The sequence below is a fragment of the Gigantopelta aegis genome, chromosome 3 (genome assembly GCF_016097555.1).
Source record: "Gigantopelta aegis isolate Gae_Host chromosome 3, Gae_host_genome, whole genome shotgun sequence".
Taxonomy (NCBI): Eukaryota; Metazoa; Mollusca; class Gastropoda; order Neomphalida; family Peltospiridae; genus Gigantopelta; species Gigantopelta aegis.
In genome coordinates, this window is record NC_054701.1 from 58252179 (window position 1) to 58267446 (window position 15268).

Sequence of the window (15268 nt, forward strand, 5' to 3'; positions counted from 1 at the left end):
GCAGTTTAATTGGATCCTACAGTTATTCATTTTAAGTATTTGATCCAACAATTAGGTTATTTCATTCCTTTCAACTTATTTCTGTGCTTATATCCAGTTAAGGTTCAAGCACGCTGTCCTGGGCACACACCTCAGCTATATAGGTTGTATGTTCAGGATAGTGGGTTAGTTGTTAGTTGTCAGTGGCAAGTGACAGAAAAGAGAATGGGAGCCGGTACCGGTGTAATAGCCCAAAATATACCCCCGGCCAAACTATGCCCGGGGTATAAACCGGACTAGCCCAGAATATACCCCGGGGTATAAACCGGACTAGCCCAGAATATACCCCGGGGATATTGAGAGAGGAAACCCGCTGTCGCCACTTCATGGGCTACTGTTTTCGATTAGCAGCAAAATATCTTTTATATGCACCATCCCACAGACAGGGTAGTACGTACCACGGCCTTTGATATACCAGTCGTGGTGCACTGCCTGGAACGAAAAATAGCGCAATGGGGCCACCGACGGGGATCGATCTCACACCGACCGCGCATCGAACAAGCGCTGTACCACTGGGCTACGTCTCGCCCCTGACTAATCTGTGATAGTTTTATTTTTATGAAAGCAATAGTTGCTTTTCTTTTGAAGCGTTTATTATTTATTTATTTATTTTGTATACAGGTTAGTAATAAAAAATTAGGGTTAGGGGTATAAAGTAAGCCCACTTTAACCCCGGGCATATATAAAAAAAAAAATTGGGGGGGGGGGGGGGTGGGGTGTGGTGTGGTATATTTTGGGCTGTTACACCGGGCTGCGAACCCAATACCTACCAGCCTTATGTTCGACGGCTTTTTTATCTTTTTATTTCTCAAACTTAATATTGCAAGTAATGCAAAATGCAATAAATAAACACACAAACTCACACGTAAACAAACAGAACAACTCTCACATTTGTCCTATTATCATAAACCCGTACACACATTCACAAAAAACATATTAAAAGCCACAAACACACACAAACAAAAACACCAACCACACAAACCACCCTTTACCGCCCCCCCCCCCCCCTTTCCCACCCCCCAAAAATAAATAAAATAAAATAAATAAAGCCTAATTTTAATAATTTGTTATTACTGAGTTTAAGAAATTAACTGATATTAAAAGACAAAAAAACCCCACACAACCCCCCCCCCCCCCCCCCCCAAAAAAAAAAAAAAAAAAAAAAAAATAATGTTATGAAATATGCTATTACTGATAGTTCCAAGTTTATCCACACCCTCACGTAGATACTTCATTTAATATCTCTCTTACACACCGTTTGTCCCTTTTGTTTTCTGGTGACCACAACATTCGTAATCGTCTCATCGACTGGGCGTTTGATAAGCAGCGACCAACGCCTGGTCTTTTGCTGTTGAAAGTTGTCAGTGTCTGTTGTCATGGTGTCCGCTTCCTTACTGTCACAATTCGCAATCAATTTTACTCCCTTGCATTCAAACTTTTTCCAGTTACCGGGACATAGAGAATAATACATGAGTGGCCGTTAGATACCATTTATCTCACAACGAGTTGTTTTAAAATGTATCTAACGAGCGAAAGCGAGTTTGATACTTTTTTAAACAACGAGTTGTGAGATAAATGGTATCTAACGGACACGAATGTATTATTCTATTTCTTACATATCCGCAAATACCAGGTTTTAACATCTTTTTGGACTAAAAGTTATTTACTGCCGTTGCATTTGTAGCGAACTTACACGTCACAGACACATGATTGTCAGGTTAACTATACGTCACAATGAAATCTATTTCCACCGTGTTGCTTTTCACTGGCTGCTTGGCACTGGTGACCTGGTCATCACCTAGGAGCAGCCAGTCGTATGTCATGAAATTGTTAATACACATTCGTGTGTTAACAACCCATGTGTTACCAAAAATAATGCATGGTGTTCTCACCAACGGGTGTGTAAGAAACTTGTTTTCCTGTGCGGCTTGTCCGAATTCAAATCTGTATTAGAAGCGGTGTTCTATTCAGCATGTTTTTCCTGCATGACCAATCTTACTGTGACTGCTTCGTTCAATCCATCACTATCACTATCACTGTCACTGTCATCAGACGACTCGCTGTCACGTTCATGCACACTACAAATACACCCATCCTCATTATTCCCACATTTTTCACAAAAAAACTTTTATTGCAGTTTCTCGCATAATGTCCTTTTCCTTTGCAAAAATGACACTCAGTATTGGGACAGTCTTTAATCACATGATTAACTGTAAAGTTTTTAAAACACTTTGACTTCTATACAAAGTTTTAAAATGTACTTACTTTGATTTTATGTCTTGTATTATACTTTTCACCCACAGTTCCTTACACTGTACTTTTACATAAATGTATATAAATATTTTCATATACCTACCATTTGTGACACCCAATAGCCGATGTGTATTTTTGTGCTGGGGTGTCGTTAAACATTCATTCATTCATTCATTCATTAATCACATGAGTGTCCGACATGCAGTTTGAGTTGGTTGTCATGCAGCACTCTGTAATACTCGACCAACTCCACTATTGAATTTCATTGACTACGGCAAACTTTTTCACACGCACATACCTTGTTCCGTCTGGAATATGTGTACACTCATGTCATCTTAGTCTGCGCGGTGCAAAAGTCTGCGCACGTTAATTACGTTACATTAAAAAAGAAAGAAAGAAATGTTTTATTTAACGACGCACTCAACACATTTTATTTACGGTTATATGGCGTCAGACATATGGTTAAGGACCACACAGATTTTGAGAGGAAACCCGCTGTCGCCACTGCATGGGCTACTCTTTCCGATTAGCAGCAAGGGATATTTTATTTGCACTTCACACAGACAGGATAGCACAAACCATGGCCTTTGTTGAATCAGTCGTGGATCACTGGTCGGTGCAAGTGGTTTACACCTACCCATTGAGCCTTGTGGAGCACTCACTCAGGGTTTGGAGTCGGTATCTGGATTAAAAATCCCATGCCTCGACTGGGATCCGAACCCAGTACCTACCAGCCTGTTGACCGATGGCCTAACCACGACGCCACCGAGGCCGGTTACGTTACATTACGTCTTGAAACAAGTATTCTGTCCCGGAGCCGGCCCCTGGCCTCAAGAGACGGGCCCCGAGATAGACATGCTTGAAAGCTCTGTGGTATAGGAGCATGTTAAAAGATTAAAGTCAAGTCAAGTTGAATCAAGTGTTGAGGTATGTTTGTAAACAAACAAACAACGTTAATTTAATTCACAAAACCGTTGTTAAACCAACCCATCCTGATTGTGAATATATGTATAAAACTGGTCGATAACAATTTTATTTTAAAACAAATCCCACCTCTAAATTAATGCACTAAAAGTATACTTTTGCCAGCCTCGATCAACATGTTTTTGTATCACCTGTCAACCCGTGTCTGTTAACGTTGTAATGATCAACCTTGTATATCAACTTACACAAGTTTACATAGATTTTTCAGTCCTTGGCTTTTAAAAAACAAAGGCGAGTGAAAAATCGCACCCCTCAAAACGCTTAGGCGAGTGAAAATCGCACTCATCAAAATGCTAAGGCGAGTGAGAACCAAGCATTTATTAATTTATGAAGTAATTGGTACATGTAAATGCAGAGACATATGTTGCAAAAATGAACCAATAAACCAATAATGTTTTCTTCTAATTTTATGTTGTTTGGTTCATTAGTGTAGTCTGACTTTTCCCTTTCAGGAATGGAGTTATAGTTTATTAAAAGGTTTCATTCGTAGTACTATAGAAATATAATTATGACATGTATACACTGATGCAGACAATTTGATTTTTTAATTACAATATGTACTATTCAGATAATTGGATGCACACAATTATATATATATATATATATATATATATATATATATATATATATATATATATATATATATATATATATATATATATATATATATATATAGTAGTCGTTTTCGAGTTGAAAGACGCTATTTTATAGAGTGCTCAACCGTGTGGGAGCCAGATATATCGTTAAAAAGTGTATGTTTTTCTCTACATGACAGGCTTGTTTCGTGAGAGAGTTGAATTATTGCTCTCACTCATCAGATGTAGATTTAATTACACCGTCAACGGAAAGCTGATGACGTAATGGACTCTGTGACGTCGAGGTTACGTCACTATGCAGGTCTATAATAGGTGATGTGTGGTATGCGCACAGAAGGTATTTGCGTCTGTGTCAACATGCTGATACGAGTTCATTCTTGGAGTTTAGTGTGCTGGTTTCAGGTTTATACATTATGAACAGTTTTTCCTTCAGGCAGAGGTTACATCTTTTGCTCGCTGGAGAGTATGATTTTGCTTTGGATAAAATTTTCCACTTAATGGTGTATGGGGTGAATCTATCCTTCAGTGTCCAAATGTACTGACTTAGCGCTGTTGCGTTCTTCTGTGTTGCGTTTTGAAAACTGCTCGTGTGCGCAGTATATCTCGTCTTAAATGTGTTCTCGGTCAAACCAACGTATGTTTCTTGCTTGTTGTTATCGAGTGTATTAACGGTAGCTTGATATATTACTCCTTTCTGCAAGCATTTGCCCTCAAGTGGACATTCAGCTCTTCGTCTACAGTTGCATTCTCTGGGGGGAACGGCGTCTTTGTCTCTGTGTTGTTGAAGTAGAGTTTTGTTATGCGCTGAAATTATTTTCCCAACATTAGGCATGCAGCTATAGCTAATTTTAACGGTGTTTCGATTTATAATTTTGTGGAGAGGGTTGCTTTTGGGAAAGCACTCATCGAGTAATCTGAGGAACTGGTGACCTACGTTGGTTTTCACGTTGGAGCTATATGGTGGGTTGTACCAGGTGATGTTTCTATTGCGGTTGTTTCTGCGTCTGTTGTTTTCTGCTGTTGGGGTGTATTTGAGGTTATAGTTATATCCGCTCTTGAGTAAGGCTTCCTTATATGGGCGTTTCGCTTCTTCAAAGATGCACTCATTCGAAGATATATCAGAAAGCCTTTTATTTATTGTTTTTGGTATACTGCGGATGATATTTGGAGGGTGGTTGCTCTTGTTGTGGATGTATAAAGGTGTGTTGTTTGGTTTCATATAGGGTTTGACTGAGCTCTTTTCAAGATCTAGAGTTACGTCTAAGTAATCTACAGATTTTTTGTTGGCGACTATGGTGATCTTGAGTTTATGGTTTGCAAATATTCTGCAAATATCTTTTTTGATTATCTCTATGGTTCTCGGTGACTCATTGAATGCAGCTAGTGGAAAATTTTATCCAAAGCAAAATCATACTCTTCAGCGAGCAAAAGATGTAACCTCTGCCTGAAGGAAAAACTGTTCATAATGTATAAACCTGAAACCAGCACACTAAACTCCAAGAATGAACTCGTATCAGCATGTCGACACAGACGCAAATACCTTCTGTGCGCATACCACACATCACCTATTATAGACCTGCATAGTGACGTAACCTCGACGTCACAGAGTCCATTACGTCATCAGCTTTCCGTTGACGGTGTAATTAAATCTACATCTGATGAGTGAGAGCAATAATTCAACTCTCACGAAACAAGCCTGTCATGTAGAGAAAAACATACACTTTTTAACGATATATATATATATATATATATATATATATATCTCTTTTCAGTGTTAGATGGTTTGATGAACATATATATAGGAATCACCCTGTCTTGAATTTCATTATTATGTACAACGAACATGATTTGGATAGTTGGGATGGGAAAAAACCTACTGGTTCCAAGTAGGTAGTTCATGAACTACCCAATGACCCAAGCACCTCAGGTGTGCACTACCGACTCATATTATTAAAACATTTGTTTTAATAACTCGTGAAACGTAGGCCTACAATTACTTAAATTGATAGTGTTGGTTTGGACACTGACATTCACGTGGCATTTTTAATTCAACAATTACGCAATCAGTCTCCCTCCCTCAACATTTTGTAACACGTCATTTGACCTACTGCTACAAGTTACGAACGGCCCTGACAGCGTTACGGCATTGATCTAGAACGGCCCCAATGCTGTTGATAAAAACATATACAAACTCTGACAAAATCATTACAAAGGATTTTATTCCAAAAGTGGAATGCCATAATAAAGACACCATTAGCAATGCGTAATACGTTGTCAAGTAGACCAGCGTGTGCGTGCAGAATTCCAAGAGTAAAAATAATCTCACCCCTATAGCTCTGATTGGTCAATATGCCACAGATTAAAAAAAGTCGGATTCATTATTTGTTGCGTTTTATGTAAACAGAAGTGGTTGTTTTAATGTTTGCTGCGCAGACTTATGTGCCGTCATGCAGGCCAGTAAATACAGGGGGGTCCCACTAAAAATGCGCTCATTACTTGAGTTTAAAAAACATTAAAATTAAAATAATTTTAGTTGTAACACGTTTATTGTTCCATTGTACTGTTGCGGTGAAACAAATATTTTTAAAGAAATATTTTAACTATAAAATATAACATAAATGCTTAGGTGCGCAGACTTAGGTGCCACCAGTGTACCCTTATAAAAAAAAATCTTCTGTAAATTGAAGTAATCAGTTCAGTATTCAGTGATTTTAAACGTTCTTCAATTTCATCATCAGAGATGTATGCAGGCAAATGCAAGAAGGATACGACAACACTATCCGAATGTAGCAGTCTTGCTCTCATCTTACAACCGTTTAATTCTAACGAGTCGTTTTCCGGGATTAATAGAATCTATCACTGTTGTGAGGTATAAGATTGTGCATTAGGCGCTTATTGAGATTCCCTACGTAGCACTTTGGTTTTAAATACGAGTAGCGTCACATTCGGTTAGAGGTCAAAACAAAATGGTAAAAATGTACGCATCCATGATTTGAACAAATGTAGTGTCCGCGTCGCGAGACATTCTAATGTCAGCCAGAGTGTGACTGGGCGGCTGTCGCAACGATTTCAAACGACTTGATCAGGTTCCTATAGATGTTCTAGGACCAGGACACCCACGGGTAACCACAGCCAGGCAGGGCAGACGCCTCCAAATCCAAACTATCCGGAATCGATTCGCAGTCTTATTCGATTTACGGCATGACGTCATGAACGATCATGTGACAAAGAAAGAAAAACATGTTTTATTTAACGACGCACTCAACACATTGTATTTACGGTTATATGGTGTCAGACATTGAGAGAGGAAACCCGCTGTCGCCACTTCACGGGCTACTCTTTTTCGATTAGCAGCAAGGGATCTTTTATATGCACCATCCCATAGACAGGGTAATACATACAACGGTCTTTGATATACCAGTCGTGGTGCACTGGCTGGAACGAGAAAAAGCCCAATGGGCCCACCGACTGGGGTGATGTCACAGAGAATATCTTGCAGGTTTAATGGTGATTCATCGATGGTGTAGGGCGGAATAGCTTTAACTGAACGTACAGTTGTACTCTGTGGTGTGGATACAAGTTCAACTGCTGTACACTATAGATATGAAATCGTGGACACAATCGGTTTTCCGTTCGTGCGAGGTGATCCCGGATAATAGTGATGGTTCGTTCATTCGATGAGAGTGCAATGCCATACAGAAGGTGTGCTGGTAATTCTTTCCTGCGACAACAGGGCATCCAAAGAACCCATTGGCCTGCTTATTCCCCTGGTGTGAATATCACGGAACATGTTTGACGCTAGCTAGGCTGCAGTGTATACAGGACTCGTCCTGTTCCCCTGATCTGAACCCCACGAAACATGTTTGAGGCTAGCTAGGCTGCAGTGTATACAGGACTCATCCTGTTCCCCTGATCTGAACCCCACGAAACATGTTTGAGGCTAGCTAGGTTGCAGTGTATACAGGACTCATCCTGTTCCCCTGATCTGAACCCCACAGAACATATTTGAGTCTATCTAGGCTGATGGGTATACATGACTCATCCTGTTCCCCTGACTTGAACCCTACGGACAATGTTCGAGTTTATCTAGGCTGCAGTATGTACCGGGCTCGTCTTGTTCCCCTGGTGTGAACCCCACGGAACATGTTTGATCCTAGCTAGGCTGCATTGTATAGAGGACTCATCCTGTTCCCCTGATCTGAACCCCACGGAACATGTCTGAGTCTGGCTAGGCTGCAGTGTATAGAGGACTCATCCTGTTCCCCTGATCTGAACCCCACGGAACATGTTTGAGTCTAGCTAGGCTGCAGTGTATAGAGGACTAATCATGTTCCCCTGATCTGAACCCCGCGGAACATGTTTGAGTCTAGCTAGGCTGCAGTTAGCCCGAGTACTCTGACTGTAAGAGAGCTAGACGGACATTTGGACATAAATACGCTCTCATTACAGTCAGAGACCAAGCTATGTATTTTTTTTGGCAATCCCTGACAACCAAAAAGTTGGCAAAGATCTCCGCTCTAATACCACAACAATCCTATGTTTGACGTCAAATACCTTTACATCGATCATTTTCGAGTTAACTGATTTGAAAAAATCCACATATTAATCACTAATACACATAGTACAAAAAGAAATCCGACAGCACCCACATTCAGCTACACTTCGTGACACTCCGTCGCAAGAATTACAAAGCTCGGTGATCTATTTCGTGACGTAGATCACGTGATCGCCCACTGGGAAATTCCGCCCAGTAGACGGAATGGCTGAGTGGGCGATCATGTGACGCAACGTCACGATATAGGTCGGCGAACTTAGAATTCTGCTGTCCGGAGTTTGCCGAAGCTTAGCTGAATGTGAGTGCTGTCGGTTTTTTTTCTGTAGTGTGTGTATTAGTAATTAATATGTGGATTTTTTAAAATCAATTAACTCGAAAATGATCGATGTAAAAGTATGGTTTTAGCAAATGTCCCCATTCATGTCCTTCATCATATATATGTAATACAGTAGGGTCAGATACAAAATCAGCTCTTACCGTTGTTACGCTTCCAAGTTTAGTAAGTTCTTCCTTTGTCATTACCATCTTATTAATTTCAAATCCACAGGAATCAATGCGAATACTTTAAGCATTAGACATCATTTCTTGTAGCTGTGGTGCCGTAATACTTGTTTGTAGATAGTTATAGGGCAATACCTGCCATCCTTCATCGACGTATTTGCCATCGGACTTGTATCCGATAGCATTTCCATTAGATTCAATATTCCATAGCCAGTAACTTCAGTCTTCAGGTAACTTTCTTAAGATTTTTTTCTTTTCTTTTCTTTGGGTGCTTTCTTGTCTTGGATATTAACTGAAACATTGAGTTTAGCTCTAGGAGCTGTTGGTATTCTCTCTCTTAACGATCTAAAATGTTCTATATTTTATTATAGTATGTTCGTACTTTCTTATGTGTGTTTGATGTTCGTAAAAGATGGTCAACGTCCTGTGTATCTGATTGGTTAATCCTTATTAGGTAATATCTTTTGATTGGCTAAACCATATTAGGTAATGTTATCTGATTGGTCAATACATATTGGGTAATGTTTTTTCATTGATGCACGTGACTTCCTCCACTTAAATAGATATTCTTCCTCTTTTGTCATTCCGTGCTTGGAAGTCAGAAAGTGAAGACGTAAAAATGTCCGGTCCAGCAGTAGTAGGTACCAAGGCAAAGACGAGGGCACCATGGCCATTGAGAATGGACCGGGGCGGTTGTGGAGGACGTATAAAAAAACCCTACATATACCACCTTTTCTGTGCAATCCATGCTTTAAAAAAAAAAAAAAAAAAGCCTCATCAATTCTGGAAATCTGACCACCGGCCTCGGTGGCGTCGTGGTTAGGCCATCGGTGAACAGGCTGGTAGGTACTGGGTTCGAATCCCAGTCGAGGCATAGGATTTTTAATCCAGATACCGACTCCAAACCCTGAGTGAGTGCTCCGCAAGGCTCAATGGGTAGGTGTAAACCACTTGCACCGATCAGTGATCCATAACTGGTTCAACAAAGGCCATGGTTTGTGCTATCCTGCCTGTGGGAAGCGCAAAGGTTTTGTGAATTAAATTAATGTTGTTTGTTTGTTTACAAACATACCTCAACACTTGTTGATTCAACTTGACTTGACTTTAATCTTTTAACATGCTCCTATACCACAGAGCTTTCAAACATGTCTATCTCGGGGCCCGTCTCTTGAGGCCAGGGGCCGGCTCCGGGACAGAATACTTGTTTCAAGACGTAATGTAACGTAACCGGCCTCGGTGGCGTCGTGGTTAGGCCATCGGTCAACAGGCTGGTAGGTACTGGGTTCGAATCCCAGTCGATTTTTAATCCAGATACCGACTCCAAACCCTGAGTGAGTTCCCCGCAAGGCTCAATGGGTAGGTGTAAACCACTTGCACCGATCAGTGATCCATAACTGGTTCAACAAAGGCTATGGTTTGTGCTATCCTGCCTGTGGGAAGCGCAAATAAAAGATCCCTTGCTGCTAATCGGAAAGAGTAGCCCATGAAGTGGCGACAGTGGGTTTCCTCTCAAAATCTGTGTGATCCTTAACCATATGTCTGACGCCATATAACCGTAAATAAAATGTGTTGAGTGCATCGTTAAATAAAACATTTCTTTCTTTCGATATGACCAGACACCGACTTTTATTTTTCTCGGCCTAACATAGGATGGAGAAAATTACATTACAGGACATATAAATTATATATACCAATATTATATTATACTCTTTTTTTTTCATTCTTGATTATTTTTATGTAGTCTATCATATCACTGATCATGGAGTAGCTCAGCGATATTTGAGATTTAATTTTATTTATTAATGTTTGTTTTAGAATTGTGTGTGTGTGTGTGTGTGTGTGTGTGTGTGTGTGTGTGTCTGTCTGTCTGTCTCTCTCTGTCTCTGTCTCTCTCTCTCTCTCTCTCTCTCTCTCTCTCTCTCTCTCTCTCTCTCTCTCTCTCTCTCTCTCTCTCTCTCGATATTTTATGTACTATTCTCTATATGATATTTTAATGTGATATTGTATGCCATATTTCAGTACTGCTAGCCAGTGTGAACAGTGCGTGTAATATCGACACTGTCCTGACTTGTACCACGACTTACACCGACGGAATCAAGGGCAACAGCAACGACTTATCCACCGTTTGCCGGTAAGTACCAGTACGATGTACACAAATTAATACACCCGGTAGTCATTCGACGTACGTGCGACGATGTGGTAATGCATTCCAAGTTATCTTACTCGTAATAACCGTGTGATGATGTGTTTCAGATTATAAAAGTCGTACCTTTAATAACCGGGTGATAATGTATTTCAGATTATACTAGTCGTACCAGTAATAACCATTTGATGGTGTGTTTCAGATTATCCAAGTCGTACCTGTAATAACCCTGTGATGATGTGTTTCAGATTATCCAAGTCGTACCTGCAATAACCGTGTGATGATGTGTTTCAGATTATTCAAGTCGTACCTGCAATAACCTTGTGATGATGTGTTTCAGATTATCTAAGTCGTACCTGCAATAACCGTGTGATGATGTGTTTCAGATTATCCAAGTCGTACCTGCAATAACCGTGTGATGATGTGTTTCTAATTATCCAAGTCGTACCTGTAATAACCGTGTGATGATGTATTTTTAATTATCCAAGTCGTACCTGTAATAACCATGTGATGGTGTGTTTCAGATTAACCAGAACGTACCTGTCTTGTGTGAGAACTTCTGGATGTGCTGAGAACGAGTCCGTGAAGAGTCAGTTAGCTTCCGCGGAGCAAGTGGTCAATGATAAATGTGGTATGTTTGTACAAATATCGAATAGAGGTCTCCACTAAGTAATTAATGATCAATGATAAATGTGATATGTTTGTACAAATATCTAATAGACGTCTCTACTAAGTAATTAATGATCAATGATAAATGTCGTATGTTTGTACAAATATCGAATAGACGTCTCCACTAAGTAATTAATGATCAATGATAAATGTGGTATGTTTGTACAAATATCGAATAGACGTCTCTGCTAAGTAATCAATGATACATTTTTGGTGTATTCTGTAATATATATTGTTTGACCAAAACTATGGGGGTCTGGGCCCCTTGGGCCCCCGCCTGAATCCGCGCCTGAGTATCACTTGAAACCAGAAATAATAGCGTTTCGTCAACAGTAGACGCGATGTGGAGCTGACGAGTTATGCAGTAACTAAACATTTGGGGTCAAAGGTCAATGAGTGCAAACATAATTCCTTTTGATGGACGCATAGGTGTACGGGCTTCAATTTTTGTAGGGGGGGGGGGGGGGGGTGTGGAAGAGGAGAATCTTGCCCGAATTAAAATAAATGCCCGAATCCGGATAACAACATTTATTCACATTAGCATTACCACCAAATAGTTAGAAGAAAAAAACTTTGTTTTCTTTAAAAAACACCACTGCAGTTTGGAGCACATCGATTAATTAATCATCGGCTATTGGATGTCAAACATTTGGTAATTCTGACTCGTAGTCATCAGAGGAAACCCGCTACATTTTTTCTAATGCAGCAAGGGATCTTTCATATGCACTTTCCTGCAGACAGGAAAGTACATACCACGGCCTTTATCCAGTTGTGGTTCATTGGTTGGAAAAAACCCCAACCCAATCAGCTGAATGGATCCACCGAGGTGGTTCGATCCTGCGACGCAAGCACCTCAAGCGAGCAATCAACCGACTGATCTAAATACCCCCACCCCACCCCTCCCAACAGCTATACCCCTCGCATTTTTACATGCTATTAAACTAATTGTGAGACGGCAGGAATCACTACGCATTTTTACATGTATTACAACTAATTGTGAGGGTAGAATGATGGAAATGCACGGTAAAAAGATCTCATGATCTCAGGTTAGCACATTTTGCCCGAATATCACTATACTTTTTGCTCGAATTTGATGTTGTTTTCCAGCAATAGGGGATAGTTTTCCCTCTGCCACCACCCCGCCCCACCACCCCCTTCCCTGCCGTACGCTTACGCTGACGGACTTGGTATTTCTGGAAGATATTTCTAAAACGGATAAAGGCTACACGTTCCAAATGTTTCACAATTAGTACACAACAGAAGGCAGTGATGTTCCAATGACGATTATAGTGGAAGATAGTTCACAATTAGTACACAACAGACGGCAGTGATGTTCCAATGACCGATTATAGTGGAAGATATTTCACAATTAGTACACAGCAGACGGCAGTGATGTTCCAATGACCGATTATAGTGGAAGATATTTCACAATTAGTACACAGCAGACGGCAGTGATGTTCCAATGACCGATTATAGTGGAAGATATTTCACAATTAGCACAACAGACGGCAGCGATGATGTCCAATGACCGATTATAGTGGAAGATATTTCACAATTAGTACACAGCAGACGGCAGCGATGTTCCAATGACCGATTATAGTGGAAGATATTTCACAATTAGTACACAGCAGACGGCAGTGATGTTCCAATGACCGATTATAGTGGAAGATATTTCACAATTAGTACACAACAGACGGCAGTGATGTTCCAATGACCGATTATAGTGGAAGATATTTCACAATTAGTACACAACAGACGGCAGCGATGTTCCAATGACCGATTATAGTGGAAGATATTTCACAATTAGTACACAACAGAAGGCAGCGATGTTCCAATGACCGACTATAGTGGAAAATATTTCACAATTAGTACACAACAGACGGCAGTGATGTTCCAATGACCGATTATAGTGGAAGATATTTCACAATTAGTACACAATTAGTACAAGACAGAAGGATTATAGTGGAGTATTTCACAATTAGTACACAACAGAAGGCAGTGATGTTCCAATGACCGATTATAGTGGAAGATATTTCACAATTAGTACACAACAGACGGCAGAGATGTTCCAATGACCGATTATAGTGGAAAATATTTCGGTCTGGCTTTACTGATGCGAATTCCTCCTAGGAAAACAAATACCGTTAAATTCTACATTACTTACAAAATCTTGCTTAAAATGAATAACGATCAGTTTTGGCGAATCCATTGCGTTACTACTAGTTGTCTTGACGGTTACTGTAACCCCAAGTCATACCCAAATTATTTTGAAGATTTGTTGTTTTTAAGTTGACCTTTTGACAAAATTAATGACTTATCATTATTGTATGATTTTCTTAGCCCTAGCCCTAAACCTAACCCATTTTCTTTCTGGGGGAGCCCACACTCCCACCCCTCCGCATACCCTCTATCAACTGCGATTGCATTCAGTACACCATTTGTAAATATTCAATTCCATAACGCCATACCCAAAAATGTCTTTCTGGCAGAAACGCTGCAAATGTACTTCATACTCATTGGGAACTAGAATCAGTAACTTTAATGTGAAAAAAAAATAAAAAATACTAAACTGAATGTTTGTAGAAAGCAATTAAAAATACTTGAGGAACCATTCATTTGATTTTAGGGCAATTAGACTGTTTTTCACTTGTTTAACCCTTTGTTTCGCTTTCTATTGCAGGAGCTTGTCAAGTACAGGTCTCCATCCTGTGTCTGGCACTGATGTTGGTCGCCATGCTGTTTTCCAAGTAGACTTTAGTGCCACACGTATATAACAACACTCTCAACGCTTTCGTAATCAAGTATAATTCACCATCGTGTTCGGAGCTTCTTTTTTGTTTTTTAAAATCTCTTTTGAGATGTGTACACAAGCTGACTTACTAGACGATATATATCGGATAATATAACGTGTTTGTTGTTCAATATGTAATTTCGTTTTATATTAGTACTTGTTTCGTATGTTTTTTTAACGATGAATCTTTTGTATCAGAGATTTTATATTGGTACGTATGTTGAACCGCACTGACTTGAGACTGGCTGTACAAGTAATGGGTTCTAAAGACTCGCTGTTATGTATTTGTATTTTCTCTCATTGTTGCAGTTAAAGGCATATTGTCACAGACACTGACCTATTTAATGGCCTAACAAAGTATTACCTGAACAAAAAAAAATTCGATTTGTCCCTAAATGTATTTTATTCAGCCATCTTCATAACCATCATACTCCATTTATTAATGATATTTTGTAAAAAAAAAAAAAAAAAAAAAAAATGAATTATGGCAATGGTCCATAATTCAAAAACTAAAATTGCCTAGAGGGTTGGCATGGATTTCACTCCATCATGGTTCAGTTAAGGTGATGCGATAGCTAGATTTGGTTTCCAACAATTAATGTAATTTTTATTTATTATCCATTTTTAGAGAAATAAGGTCCTTAAATCCGTAACAGTATGCCTTTAATATATTGTTCACATATTGCTGAGTGATATGCGAATGGCACCCCAATCCCGCCGCTAGTAACTGCGTTTAA

At 39.7% G+C, this 15268-nt stretch overlaps 1 protein-coding gene across 1 annotated transcript in view; it reads left to right on the top strand.

Moving 5' to 3' along the window:
- The window catches only part of LOC121368744, a 24663-nt gene extending 9779 nt beyond the window's left edge, over positions 1-14884 (top strand). Inside the window, exons 3-5 of the mRNA XM_041493491.1 lie at positions 10948-11059; positions 11596-11702; positions 14421-14884. Of these exons, the coding sequence (XP_041349425.1) occupies positions 10948-11059; positions 11596-11702; positions 14421-14491 (290 nt within the window). The 3' untranslated portion in view covers positions 14492-14884. The remainder of the gene's footprint in view (positions 1-10947; positions 11060-11595; positions 11703-14420) is intronic.
- The last annotated feature ends 384 nt before the right edge of the window (positions 14885-15268 follow it).